At 45.5% G+C, this 13,044-nt stretch overlaps 1 protein-coding gene across 5 annotated transcripts in view; it reads right to left on the bottom strand.

Moving 5' to 3' along the window:
* Positions 1-13,044, bottom strand: part of CNNM2 (cyclin and CBS domain divalent metal cation transport mediator 2) — a 776,587-nt gene that overhangs the window by 44,914 nt on the left and 718,629 nt on the right. For 3 of the 5 annotated variants that reach the window (XM_069239487.1, XM_069239489.1, XM_069239491.1), the window contains one exon: positions 11,712-11,896. In XM_069239487.1, coding sequence (XP_069095588.1) covers positions 11,712-11,896 — 185 coding nt within the window. The remainder of the gene's footprint in view (positions 1-11,711; positions 11,897-13,044) is intronic. The other 2 variants (XM_069239488.1, XM_069239490.1) reach the window with 1 other exon arrangement.

Below are 13,044 nucleotides of genomic sequence, written 5' to 3'. Positions count from 1 at the left end.
GGGTGGTGGGTTTTTGGCGAGGGTGTTGGTAAGTTGATCTTCTGTGACTTTTCCCCAGCGGCGGTGCGGCGGTAGAGGAGTGCGGTGGTGTTCGGTGTTTTTCTTGAAGGAGAAATGGACGCAGTGATAGTCGGTCCAGTGGAGTTCGGAGGTGTGGCTGAAAGAGATGTGGTTGCTTGAAGTGAAGAGTGGGTCAAGGGTGTGGCCGGCGATGTGGGTGGGAGTGTTGACCAGCTGACGGAGTCCGAGGTTGGAGAGGTTGGTGGTCAGCGATGCTGTATTGACATCATTCTTGTTCTCCAGGTGGAAGTTTAGGTCTCCCAGGAGGATGTAGTCTGAAGAGGCGAGGGCGTGGGTGCTTGCGAGGTCAGAGACAGCGTCGCTGAAGAGGGCTCTAGGTCCTGGAGGGCGGTATATGAGGGTTCCTCTGAGGGTAGTGTTGGGGTCTGTGTGAATCTGGAAGTGGAGGTGTTCGGCTGTCTTGAGAGTGTCGTCCGTGTGGGTGTGGATCTTAAGGGTAGATTTGTGGGCGATGGCTATTCCTCCGCCGATTCCGTTGGTGCGATCTCTTCTGGTGATCTTGTAGCCATCAGGGATGGCGATGGCGATGTTAGGGGCCGAGGAGTCGTTCCACCAGGTATCGGTCAGGAAGGCTACGTCTGGGGCGGTGGTGTCGAGCAGGTCCCAGAGTTCGATGGCATGCTTTCGTGCGGAGCGTGTGTTGAGGAGGATGCAGTGCAGGTGGTTTGTGTTGGTTGTTGCTGGTTTCGTTGTTTTGTTGCAGGTGAAGTTGCAGGTGCGGCAGGAAAAAGGTCCTTTGGTGTGCTTCGGGGTGGCCAGGAAGCACTCTGAGGAGGGGCCAGGGTTGAGGGCGAGCAGTTCGCTGGCCGAGTAGCGAAGGCATGGGTCACGGGGGCGTGAGGGCCAGGGGGGGTGGCGCTGGGCGCGGTCCAGGCGCGGACGGGCGTAGACGGGCTTGCCTCTGGCGCGCCTCTGGTGCGCCAGCGGCGCGGACGCGCAGCGCCAGCCATTAAGAAGGGAGTGGGGAGGGGGGAGGGAGGAGCAGCTGGGAGGCGGGAGGGAGCGGCGAATGGGGGCGCGAGGGGGGCGGGGCCGCAGGGAGGCAGCGGCAGGGAGAGGATGCAAGGGGGAGCGCACAAGGGGCGAAAACAAGAAAAACAAGGCAGAAACAAGTCGGGCACAAATTGAAAAAACGGTCACAAAAATACACTAATGGCACAAAATACAGTCGGGGTACAGCAATCAGAGGGGCACAACGGGGGCAGCTGCGCAGGAAGCAAGGCGCTTGAAAAAACAATATAAAGCACTTACAAGATGGCGAAAAGTGGCACAATCAGAAGGGGCACGACGGGGGCAGAAGCGCAAGGAGGCAAGGCGCTGAAAAAATAGAAACACTTACTGGACGGCGGAAAGCGGCACACGGGTCAAGTGAAGCTTACTAGAGCCCACTAGACCCCAGGGATGAGGCGCAGGAGGATGCCTGCGGGTGGAGGAGGGCCTCGAACACGCTAGCAGCAGCGTGGGCGGGGGTCAGAGGCAGGAGACAGCAGGTTGGTGCTGCGGACGTGGGGGGCGAGCTCTGGACCAAAAACAGGTCAGAGGTCGCTCACTCGCGACGCGCAGCGCCAGCCATTAAGAAGGGAGGGGGGAGGGAGGAGCAGCTGGGGGGGAGGGAGCGGCGAATGGGGGCGCGAGGGGGGCGGGGCCGCAGGGAGGCAGGGAGAGGACTGCAAGGGGGAGCGCACAAGGGGCGAAAACAAGAAAAACAAGGCAGAAACAAGTCGGGCACAAATTGAAAAAACAGTCACAAAAATACACTAATGGCACAAAATACAGTCGGGGTACAGCAATCAGAGGGGCACAACGGGGGCAGATGCGCAGGAAGCAAGGCGCTTGAAAAAACAATAGAAAGCACTTACAAGACGGCGAAAAGTGGCACAATCAGAAGGGGCACGACGGGGGCAGAAGCGCAAGGAGGCAAGGCGCTGAAAAAATAGAAACACTTACTGGACGGCGGAAAGCGGCACACGGGTCAAGTGAAGCTTACTAGAGCCCACTAGACACCAGGGATGAGGCGCAGGAGGATGCCTGCGGGTGGAGGAGGGCCTCGAACACGCTAGCAGCAGCGTGGGCGGGGGTCAGAGGCAGGAGACAGCAGGTTGGTGCTGCGGACGTGGGGGGCGAGCTCTGGACCAAAAACAGCTCACAGGTCGCTCACTCGCGACGCGCAGCGCCAGCCATTAAGAAGGGAGGGGGGAGGGAGGAGCAGCTGGGAGGCGGGAGGGAGCGGCGAATGGGGGCGCGAGGGGGGCGGGGCCGCAGGGAGGCAGCGGCAGGGAGAGGACTGCAAGGGGGAGCGCACAAGGGCCGAAAACAAGAAAAACAAGGCAGAAACAAGTCGGGCACAAATTGAAAAAACAGTCACAAAAATACACTAATGGCACAAAATACAGTCGGGGTATAGCAATCAGAGGGGCAGATGCGCAGGAAGCAAGACGCTTGAAAAAAACAATAGAAAGCACTTACAAGACGGCGAAAAGTGGCACAATCAGAAGGGGCACGACGGGGGCAGAAGCGCAAGGAGGCAAGGCGCTGAAAAAATAGAAACACTTACTGGACGGTGGAAAGCGGCACACGGGTCAAGTGAAGCTTACTAGAGCCCACTAGACACCAGGGATGAGGCGCAGGAGGATGCCTGCGGGTGGAGGAGGGCCTCGAACACGCTAGCCGCAGCGTGGGCGGGGGTCAGAGGCAGGAGACAGCAGGTTGGTGCTGCGGACGTGGGGGGCGAGCTCTGGACCAAAAACAGCTCACAGGTCGCTCACTCGCGACGCGCAGCGCCAGCCATTAAGAAGGGAGGTGGGAGGGAGGAGCAGCTGGGAGGCGGGAGGGAGCGGCGAATGGGGGCGCGAGGGGGGCGGGGCCGCAGGGAGGCAGCGGCAGGGAGAGGACTGCAAGGGGGAGCGCACAAGGGGCGAAAACAAGAAAAACAAGGCAGAAACAAGTCGGGCACAAATTGAAAAAACAGTCACAAAAATACACTAATGGCACAAAATACAGTCGGGGTACAGCAATCAGAGGGGCACAACGGGGGCAGATGCGCAGGAAGCAAGGCGCTTGAAAAAAACAATAGAAAGCACTTACAAGACGGCGAAAAGTGGCACAATCAGAAGGGGCACGACGGGGGCAGAAGCGCAAGGAGGCAAGGCGCTGAAAAAATAGAAACACTTACTGGACGGTGGAAAGCGGCACACGGGTCAAGTGAAGCTTACTAGAGCCCACTAGACACCAGGGATGAGGCGCAGGAGGATGCCTGCGGGTGGAGGAGGGCCTCGAACACGCTAGCCGCAGCGTGGGCGGGGGTCAGAGGCAGGAGACAGCAGGTTGGTGCTGCGGACGTGGGGGGCGAGCTCTGGACCAAAAACAGCTCACAGGTCGCTCACTCGCGACGCGCAGCGCCAGCCATTAAGAAGGGAGGTGGGAGGGAGGAGCAGCTGGGAGGCGGGAGGGAGCGGCGAATGGGGGCGCGAGGGGGGCGGGCCGCAGGGAGGCAGCGGCAGGGAGAGGACTGCAAGGGGGAGTGCACAAGGGGCGAAAACAAGAAAAACAAGGCAGAAACAAGTCGGGCACAAATTGACAAAACAGTCACAAAAATACACTAATGGCACAAAATACAGTCGGGGTACAGCAATCAGAGGGGCACAACGGGGGCAGATGCGCAGGAAGCAAGGTGCTTGAAAAAAACAATAGAAAGCACTTACAAGACGGCGAAAAGTGGCACAATCAGAAGGGGCACGACGGGGGCAGAAGCGCAAGGAGGCAAGGCGCTGAAAAAATAGAAACACTTACTGGACGGCGGAAAGCGGCACACGGGTCAGTGAAGCTTACTAGAGCCCACTAGACACCAGGGATGAGGCGCAGGAGGATGCCTGCGGGTGGAGGAGGGCCTCGAACACGCTAGCAGCAGCGTGGGCAGGGGTCAGAGGCAGGAGACAGCAGGTTGGTGCTGCGGACGTGGGGGGCGAGCTCTGGACCAAAAACAGGTCAGAGGTCGCTCTATGTACTATACATATCTATATATCTATATATATATATATATATATATATATATATATATATATATATACACACATATATATATATATACGCACACAAAGATATATATATATAGATATATTACGTAGTGGCGATCGCCACAAGGTAGTTATAGTTAGGACCTAGTTTCTATAGAAAAATAGTTTTTTGTTCTGCTTGGGAGCCATTTGATAAATCTTCACAAAATTTTCAAAACTTATACTTTGCTAAGTTCAGCTTCTGTCTTGAAAGCCAAGCCACAGCAAACACTTCAGGTTTTCATAGTGGTGCTGCTGTCAAAATCTGAAGTTTTCATCTCTGTCCCCTGCACATGTGCTTTTTATTTTACTTTTTTTTTATTATTACATTTATAGGGACTTGCGGTCCCAAATAGGCTTTTCATTTTTTTTAAATAATGTTTTTAATCTTTTTTAACAAATTAATTAATAAATAGGGACCGAGCTCCCTTATGGTCCCAGAAAGCCCATGAAGGGCTTTAAAAAAAAAAAAAAACTGAAACCCATGGCTCAATGTGAAGGTCACATTGTGCACTGGGGGTTTGATTCCAGTTGGACTCTTGTTTTGTTTTTTTAAATAAAATTAATATATTTTTGTTTGAATAACAAATAGATTTGTGATTTAAAATTTTACATAAAGCTCATTCTGAGTATATCAGACATCAATCCCTAAAAAAATTCTCTCTCTCCCTCACTTTCTTTCTCTCTTTCAGACTTTATTTCAAATCAGTTTCTCCCACTCACGCACCCCACTCAGCCACTTAAGCACCGACTCAGAGACACTCCTGCACCCACTGACAGACCCACTCAGGCCCTCATGCTCTCACTCACAGTCCCAGTTAGACCCTCACGCACCCATCCACAGACACACAGAAAGTTATGAACCTGCTTACACACCCACTCAGACTATTGCACCTATCACAGACCCGGTGACACCCTCATACACCCACTCACAGACCCATGCACACACTGACGCACCTACAAAAACACTGATGTACGCCATCTCACACACAATCTGACACACCCTTTCACACCTATTTACACACCCAGAGAGGCCTTGGACAACTCCCGCTGCATACAGCCCGTGGGTAATGTGCAGCATGGGGTTGGGTGGTTAGGGATGTTGGCCACAGGGCCTGGCTGCAGTCCAGGTCTTACGAGCAACCTCCGCTGCACATGGGTGAGGGCTTGTGCACGGTGTAAAGGTTGGGTGGTTATAGGGGGTTGGCTACAATGACTGGCAGCAGGCTGGTAGGATTAACGTTTATGAAAATTACCATACCTAAAAAAAACATAGAAATTCACTGGAAAAAAACAAAGGTTACAGGGACATTATAGTTAGTAAACAGAATGTAAAAAAACATAAATTCAGGCTCACATTTTAAATGTACAAAACCTTACAAATTCACCAGTTATGGTTAGAATTATCTCACGTAACTATAACTCGTGCCTTAAAGTAACTCGCTCCCTCACCATGCACAGTTTTTTGGCAAAAATTTGCTGCTAATATTACATTGATTTTATCAAAGATGTCATGAGTGGCATAATTTGTAGCTAATTAGCAGTGCATGGCGAGGGCGTCAGCTATAGTTACCTTAAAGCACAAGCTATAGTTACTTGAGATAACTAATTATTACCGGCAAATTTGTAAGGTTTTATACGTATAAAATGTGAGCATAACTATAACATCCCTGTAACTTTTGTTTTTTTCCAGTGAAAAAAAAATATATATATATATATATATATATACATATCTATGTATATATATATATTTAAAAAACAGAGGTTACAGGGATGTTACATTTTGGATCTGACTTTACTCTCACAAAACCATAGACTTTCAGCAGTTAAAGTTATGGTTAGCTGAAGTAACTATATGTAACTCGTGCTCTAAGGCAACTATAACTTGCACTGACCACGATTTCACAAAATGTTCGAAAAATAAGTATCAAGTTGAGTCTTCTTTTGCATGGAAAGTTTTGGGGTGATCTGTCAAGCAGGGGCTGAGAAATAGGAGGGTGGTTCAAAAAGAGTGTTTTTCCCATGTTAATTTTCATAGGGATTTTAGTCATAACTGCCGCCCGAACCGGTGGACGGAATTACACCACATTCGCAAGAAAGGTAGCTTTTGGTCCAGAAAGCCCCCTTTTTTAGTTCAGTGTAAATCCGATCAGTAGTTTTTGAAATGTTAAAGGAAAAAGAAATTTGTATATCTAGAGGTGCGAACCCTTTGCAAGCCTTCCCAATCTCGTGCAGAGACCTGACTGGCTGCCAAACACATCAACCAGGAAGTGTTGGCAGCCATATTGCGACTCGGCTTCAGTCGATTTTTGCCCGCACTTGGTTTTAGTATTGCCCCTGGGTGGGACAGGTCCCGGGGCATAATTTCATAGTAAAAATGAGGAGTGGGTGCAATTGGCTCCCCTCCTAGGGATCTAAAAAGTCCCAGTGACCACCACCTTTCCAGGGCAAAGTGTCATAAATAGGCTGAGGGGGGCAAATGGATCCGCCCAGGTACCACCACCACCTCCCTGGGGCTACAAAATAAAATTAACAGGAGGGACCCTGCGGACTCCTCCCAGGGGGCCCCCACCTCTCCGGGGTTATATGAGATAATTATGCAGGAGGGGCACGCAGACTACCCTGGGCCATGGGGACCACCACCTCACCGGGGCTACGGATGAAAAAAATAAAATAGGGGGGCCCTGATGACCCCACAAGGTACCACCACGTCCCCAGGGCTATTTTATAAAAAAAACCTAAAAAAAATAGAGGGGGGCCTGCACAGACCCCATTCCCCCCATCCACCCATCCCCCGAAAGACCACATCATCCTCGGGCCAATCAATTTTTTTTTAATTTGAAGGGAGGGTAGGCCCTCCTGGGCCATATGAGGCCCCAAGGACCATCACCTCCCCGGGGTTGATGCAGATCAAAGAAGGGACCACCACCTCAGGGCCCCAAGGAGGATATTGCTGTGCCCCGTGGATTGGGTTTACCAAGGTCAAAATTGTCATAGGGAGGGGGGCCGTGTGACCCCCATCCCATTCAAAGTAAATATATGGCTCAGTGGAGGTGGTGGTCCGTGAGGGCTCTGGAGCGGGGTGGGGGGTTCACGCAACCTGCCCTAACTATTAACTGGTAGCCCTGGTGGGGTGGTGGTCCCCAGGGCCCTGGTGGGTCTGCGCAGTCCCCCAACAATTTTTTTTTAGGTAGCCCCAGGGAGGTGATTGTCTCCGGGACGGCCTGTGTGGCCCCCCAACATTTTTTTTATTAGGTAGCCAAGGGAAGGTGGTGGTCCCCAGGGCTTGGGGATCTGTGGCCCCTGAACATTTTTTTTTTTAGGTATCCCAAGGGAGGTGGTGCATGGCATGGGGCTATAGGTGGTTTGTCACAGGGTCCGGCCGCAGGTGGTAGTTGGATTGAGGTATAGTAATTTAAATTACTTTATGTTAAAAAAAAAAACATAGAAATTCACTGAAAAAACAAAGATTACAGGGACGTTATATTTAGCCTCACATTTTAAACATACAAAATCATAAATTCAGCTGTTACAGAGTTATTTTAAGTAACTATAACTCGTGCCCTAAGGTAACTATAACTCACACCCTCGGCATGCACTGCTAATTACCCCAGATATTACAGCACTCATTACATCTTTTATACAATCATTGATAACATTACTGTAACAGTTGCCATAACATTATTGATGAGAAAACTGTGCATAGTGGGGGCGCGAGTTACAGTTCCCTTAGGGCACGAGTTATAGTTCTTGAAATAACTAACTATAACAGGAGAGTTTCTGTGGATTTGTACGCTTAAAATGTGAGCCTAACTATAATGTTCCGGTAACCTTTGCCTTTTTTTTATTTTTATTGTGTGTGTATGTGTGTGTATGTGTGTGTGTGTGTGTATCTATATATAAATATATATATATATATATATATATACAGTGCTTTAAATGGAAAAATAGAAGTGCAGGTACTCTGTAGCAGAGTACCTGCTTGTTTCTGAGAAGTGCCGGTACTCTCCAATTAAAAGTATTGCGGTTTTCTTGAGATGTGCCGGTACTCTCCCTCTCAAAATAAAAAAGTGCCGGTACTCAGTACCGGAGAGTACCGGCCCATTTAAAGCACTGTATATATATATATATATATATGTATATATACACAAAAATATATATATATATATTTATTACGAAGTAGTTATAGTTCAGTCAGCTGTTCCATAGGAAAAGCATTTTTTGTGTTGCTAAGAACTTTTGCCCAATTAAAAGAATCTCCACAAAACTTTCTTAAAGGTGCAACTATTTGACTAACTTGTGCATGGACAGTTTTGGGGTGATGGGTCAAGAGGCTGAGAAAAAAGGGAGGTCCTCAAATGCAAATTCATTTTCCACAGACTTCTTTAAACAAAGCTACAGCAAAAAGTGCAAACAGAACTACACCAAATTTGGCAGTATGCTAGATCTTGGTCTGCAGATTGCATGTTTTGTCATTTTGTGCATATCCATTCAGTAGATTTTGAGAAATGAAGGTTAAAAACAATGTATATCTGGACTGCTGGGTCTGTGAGACTCTCGAGAGGATTCTAGGACATAGTACCCTGGCCTAAAGATGTTGAACAAAATATATAAAGGTGCAAGATAGGGATAACCTGAATCCCCTAAACCCCACCTGTGGGACTTGAGAGACCCTGCTGAGGACAAAAACGAAAAAACACAATTGACAAAAATTGCAGAGATCCTTCTAGACTCCTGTGGGACTGAAAAAAAAACAAAAACAAAAATTGAGGCTTGGGCTGCTTTGTTTTAACAATGAAAGAGGGTGGGCATCTCCGTCCCCGAGCCTTTACAGGCTACCGAGAGCTTAACCCGACATTGATATTTTTGGGGAGTGAAGAAGCGTGGCCCCCTACCAGAGCCATCAGAGGCCCTGGGGAGCCAATCCCTGGGGGCAAAAACATCTTATATGGGGAGGGAGGACACACGGCCTCTCTCCCAAAGACACCAGAGGCCAGGGGGGAGCCCACCCTGGGGCTGAAAAATATTGTAAATAGGGAGGGGTGCAAAGCCTATGCCTCTAAATGCCCAGGGAGCCCGCCCCCAGGCCAGAAATTCTTCATGATGGGGTGAGGACAGTAACTTGAGCATCCATTGCCTCTAAATGCCCAGGGAGCCCGCCCCCAGGCCAGAACTTCTTCATAATGGGGTGGGGACAGTAACTTGAGCATCCATCATGCACTGTTAATGACCTCACATATGACATCACTCATGACATGTTCGACATCAATTATGACATCACTAATGGCATCTCAAACGACATCATTGACATGCAAGTTATTGCTAGCTCTGGTTAATTTCTTTTTTTTTTTTTGTTTTAGTCAAAACGTTAATGTCACTGATAGATACACCTAACAATAACATTGTGTTAACCTTCTTCAGTGAAAAAAAAAAAAATATATATATATACACACACACACACACACACACACACACGTATAGAGAGAGGATCGGCTAAAGGGCACTGAGGGGGCTATACAAACATTTGCTATATTAAATAACAATTTAAATGGGTGATTGGCGTTTTGAGATAAGTAGGAATTAAAGTTCACATGAATAATTGAAATCTGATGTGTAACTGAAGGCAAAAATCGGACTACTACAAATGTGAATACCTACATTTATGTGTTTATTTAAATGTATTCTATAAAAAACAAATTTGGTCTCTGTGTATGTCAGAGCAGTATGCAGGTTTGTGACATTATGAAGTGTTAGAAGTATAATGTGAGCAGTTTAGTATGAAGAAGTACAAAAAGAATCACTAGACATACAATAGTCTGTGAGCAAAACATGGTTATCACTTGTAGAAATGAATGATATCAGAAAGTTAGCTTTGACATGTTTAAAGTATTCATTAGGAAGGTAAACAATCTTCACAGATTATGTATGAAGATGAATTTAAAAGGGTGTCACACATGCAAATGATTAGTTGTAGATGCCATGGCTATAGCATGATCATCCTAATCTTGAAGTAATAATAGAAAACTTGCTTCTGCAATAAAACACTTTATGATTTTAGTCTTAAATTTCAGTGTTGTACAAACTTATCCTTGCAAGCAAAAGGTAATGTTTCATAAATGTTAGACTTACCCAAGTTTAGCACATTACGAATAAATACCCACTACAGCTACTGGCCAAATGTATCAAGGTTATATTGTCTTTGAGGAACTATAGAATGCCAGAAGTGAATCTAAAATACTAGCATAAACAATTATCAGGAAAACACAAGTTGCAGTTTTGGATTCCTAAAGAACGAGTAACATATTATTATGGATTTATGTTAGGTGATAACGTAACCCATCAGCAAGAGGATCTAAACTTAACTACATACAAGAGACCTTGCACCCTTGAACTTATTTTTACCTATGGATAAAGATTACAAAGTTACGGGTGTTCCACTTGCAGCATTGGCATGCAAACGAAATTTGGAAGGATTGTTTTCCCCAAATTGCTTATTCTATGCAAAGAGTCCCATTTTGAACAACCTAGCTATTTACGTTTAGAGAAGAACATTATTTTGTAGACTGAGTCTCAGCAGGGAGCCAGAAGGCTGATTTAGGTAGATGCGCACATGCTGGATTAGAAGTGAAAGTCAATTTGCCTTTATAATACATTTCCTATAATTTTGTTCAATACATTGTTTGACCAACGGATCTCAAACTATTTCTGTAAAATCACAATAAACGTGTTGCCTAAGGAACCATTTGTAACAAATAGGCCTAAAATGCTGTTAGAGCCAAATCTAAAACACTTGCACGCCAGCCACTAAAGAGTGACAAAAAAAGAGTCTCCTTGTGCGGAGATTGACAAGGGCATGAGATAGCTTTCCTCTCAAGTGTGCCTTGTGCTTTTTCCAATTTATTAAACCGTGCGTTCCTACCAAGCTGGACTGTCTATTCACTATTTGCATAACTTATAAAACCTACAGTTACAAGCATATTCTTAATGCAACCTTGTTAGATTAATATCCTTCATATATTAATTGGTATATTCCCTAGTTGCCTTACTGACTTTAAACGGTGTTTCTCAATGAAATGAGGTCCTTATTTTTTTTAGTTCTTATAACTTCTCAAACTTGTATCTAACTGTACAATTATTTGAAAAGATTGCTGTAAAAAAGATGCGGACTGCGTTTTGAATGATGTACTGTTACTCCATCTTGTCTTGAACTGTTATATGAAAGTATGCAAACAACGATTTACGAATGATGAAAACAAGATAAGAACTGTTAGTAGTGTTGATGTCAATGTACTAAGGACAGAGTTAGGGACCTTGGCGTTTAGCGCTTTCAAAGTTTTTGGGAACAATTGCAGGCTGCTTATTCTTAGCAACAGAATTATTGTAAAGTTGTTTTAACCTTAACATTTCATTACATTGAGCTAAAGTACATATATCCATTCAATGCAACATCTACTGTGTTGACCATCGACACTTTATGCAATGTCTAATATCACCTCTAAATAAAAGCATCAGCACTAAACGTAACACAGCCTACCTTCATTTTAGGGCAAAAAAATCCAAATGGTGTTTCTCGCATACCTTTACAAACTGTAGATCAGAAAGAGCTCGCACTGTGTAGTCTGGGATATAGATCTGCAGGAACGATGCATTCAACTGGTTGTTACTACTCCCTAGCGTTGGTGTCACTGCGTCAATGCGGTCACTTCGATTTAAAGACTCCGAGTGATTCAAGCCACATGGACGTGGAGGGGACTTGTTTTCTGCTGGAATAGGGTAAAATTATGGGACACGGTTTCAAGTACACAGAGTCAAACTTAAGCACTCAAATAAATAACAAAATGCTCTCGAAACGTTGGACATTTTCCAATATTTTCATTATATTCACCAAAGCGCAAAGAAAACAATTATGGTGGAAGATCATGAAGCTATGTATATTGACATCTTTTAAAATAGTACATTATTTTGATGCCAATTCCATAAGTAGGTTTATAATCTGGAACTGTAATGTAGTGGATGTCAGACCAAAACACACTTTACATATTGAATACATAACATATGTCAAAAATAAATAACCACTTTTGTCAAATGAAAAATTTATTATATATATACTATTACTGCCTTTTACACACTGAATATATAAAATACCATATACACGTGGTTCTGGAATCCTTAGAGAAGTGTAGCGGGTACCACAAAAACATGATATTCTAGTGAAAATTACAAAAATTGAGAAAGACTCCCTTACTTTGAACACCCAACACTGTAAAACCCAGAGTTATTTTAACTTCAGATATATTCACAAACATGACATCATACATTAAATTCCTCTAAAACATTACTTACTCAAAATGTATAATTATCGATCCCAAAAAAAACTGAAGTAATTGTCAGATTCAGCATTATCACCTTTGCTTACCCAACATAAAATTTACTCGTACAGCTTAACAACTTGCAATCAACTAGTTTAAAAAGACACGAGCTTAGGCTAATATAATATATATTGTTTTAAAATGTGACCATATGGCTGAGACATTAGTATTTAGATGTCCATATGCCCAGATAAAACCAACTCACGGTATTTTAAGGCAATCATAAAATTATAGCTCCGCCTACTTTTCAGCATTACGTTCACACTACCTGGTTAACTATAAGAGGCCTCACTCATTTATGGAATCTGAAAATAAACTGGGTTGGCGCCATCAAACAGTGAACTTGGAGGGCATATTGTCATAAAATAGTATCATGTGCAGAGTGCTGGCAAGTAGTTTGCCTGCTTTCATCTGTAACATAACTTTGTTAGTACCCAACGCCTGAAAGTTCTGAGTACACTATAAATTGGGGTTAATGGAACGTCTGAATACCTTATCAATGTTGGTAAATAGAAAAATAATCCGTTACTCCAACTGGAATC

This window comes from Pleurodeles waltl, chromosome 6 (genome assembly GCF_031143425.1).
Source record: "Pleurodeles waltl isolate 20211129_DDA chromosome 6, aPleWal1.hap1.20221129, whole genome shotgun sequence".
NCBI lineage: Eukaryota > Metazoa > Chordata > Amphibia > Caudata > Salamandridae > Pleurodeles > Pleurodeles waltl.
Note: the sequence above shows the minus strand (reverse complement) of the source record. Positions and strands in the feature narration are given on the sequence as shown.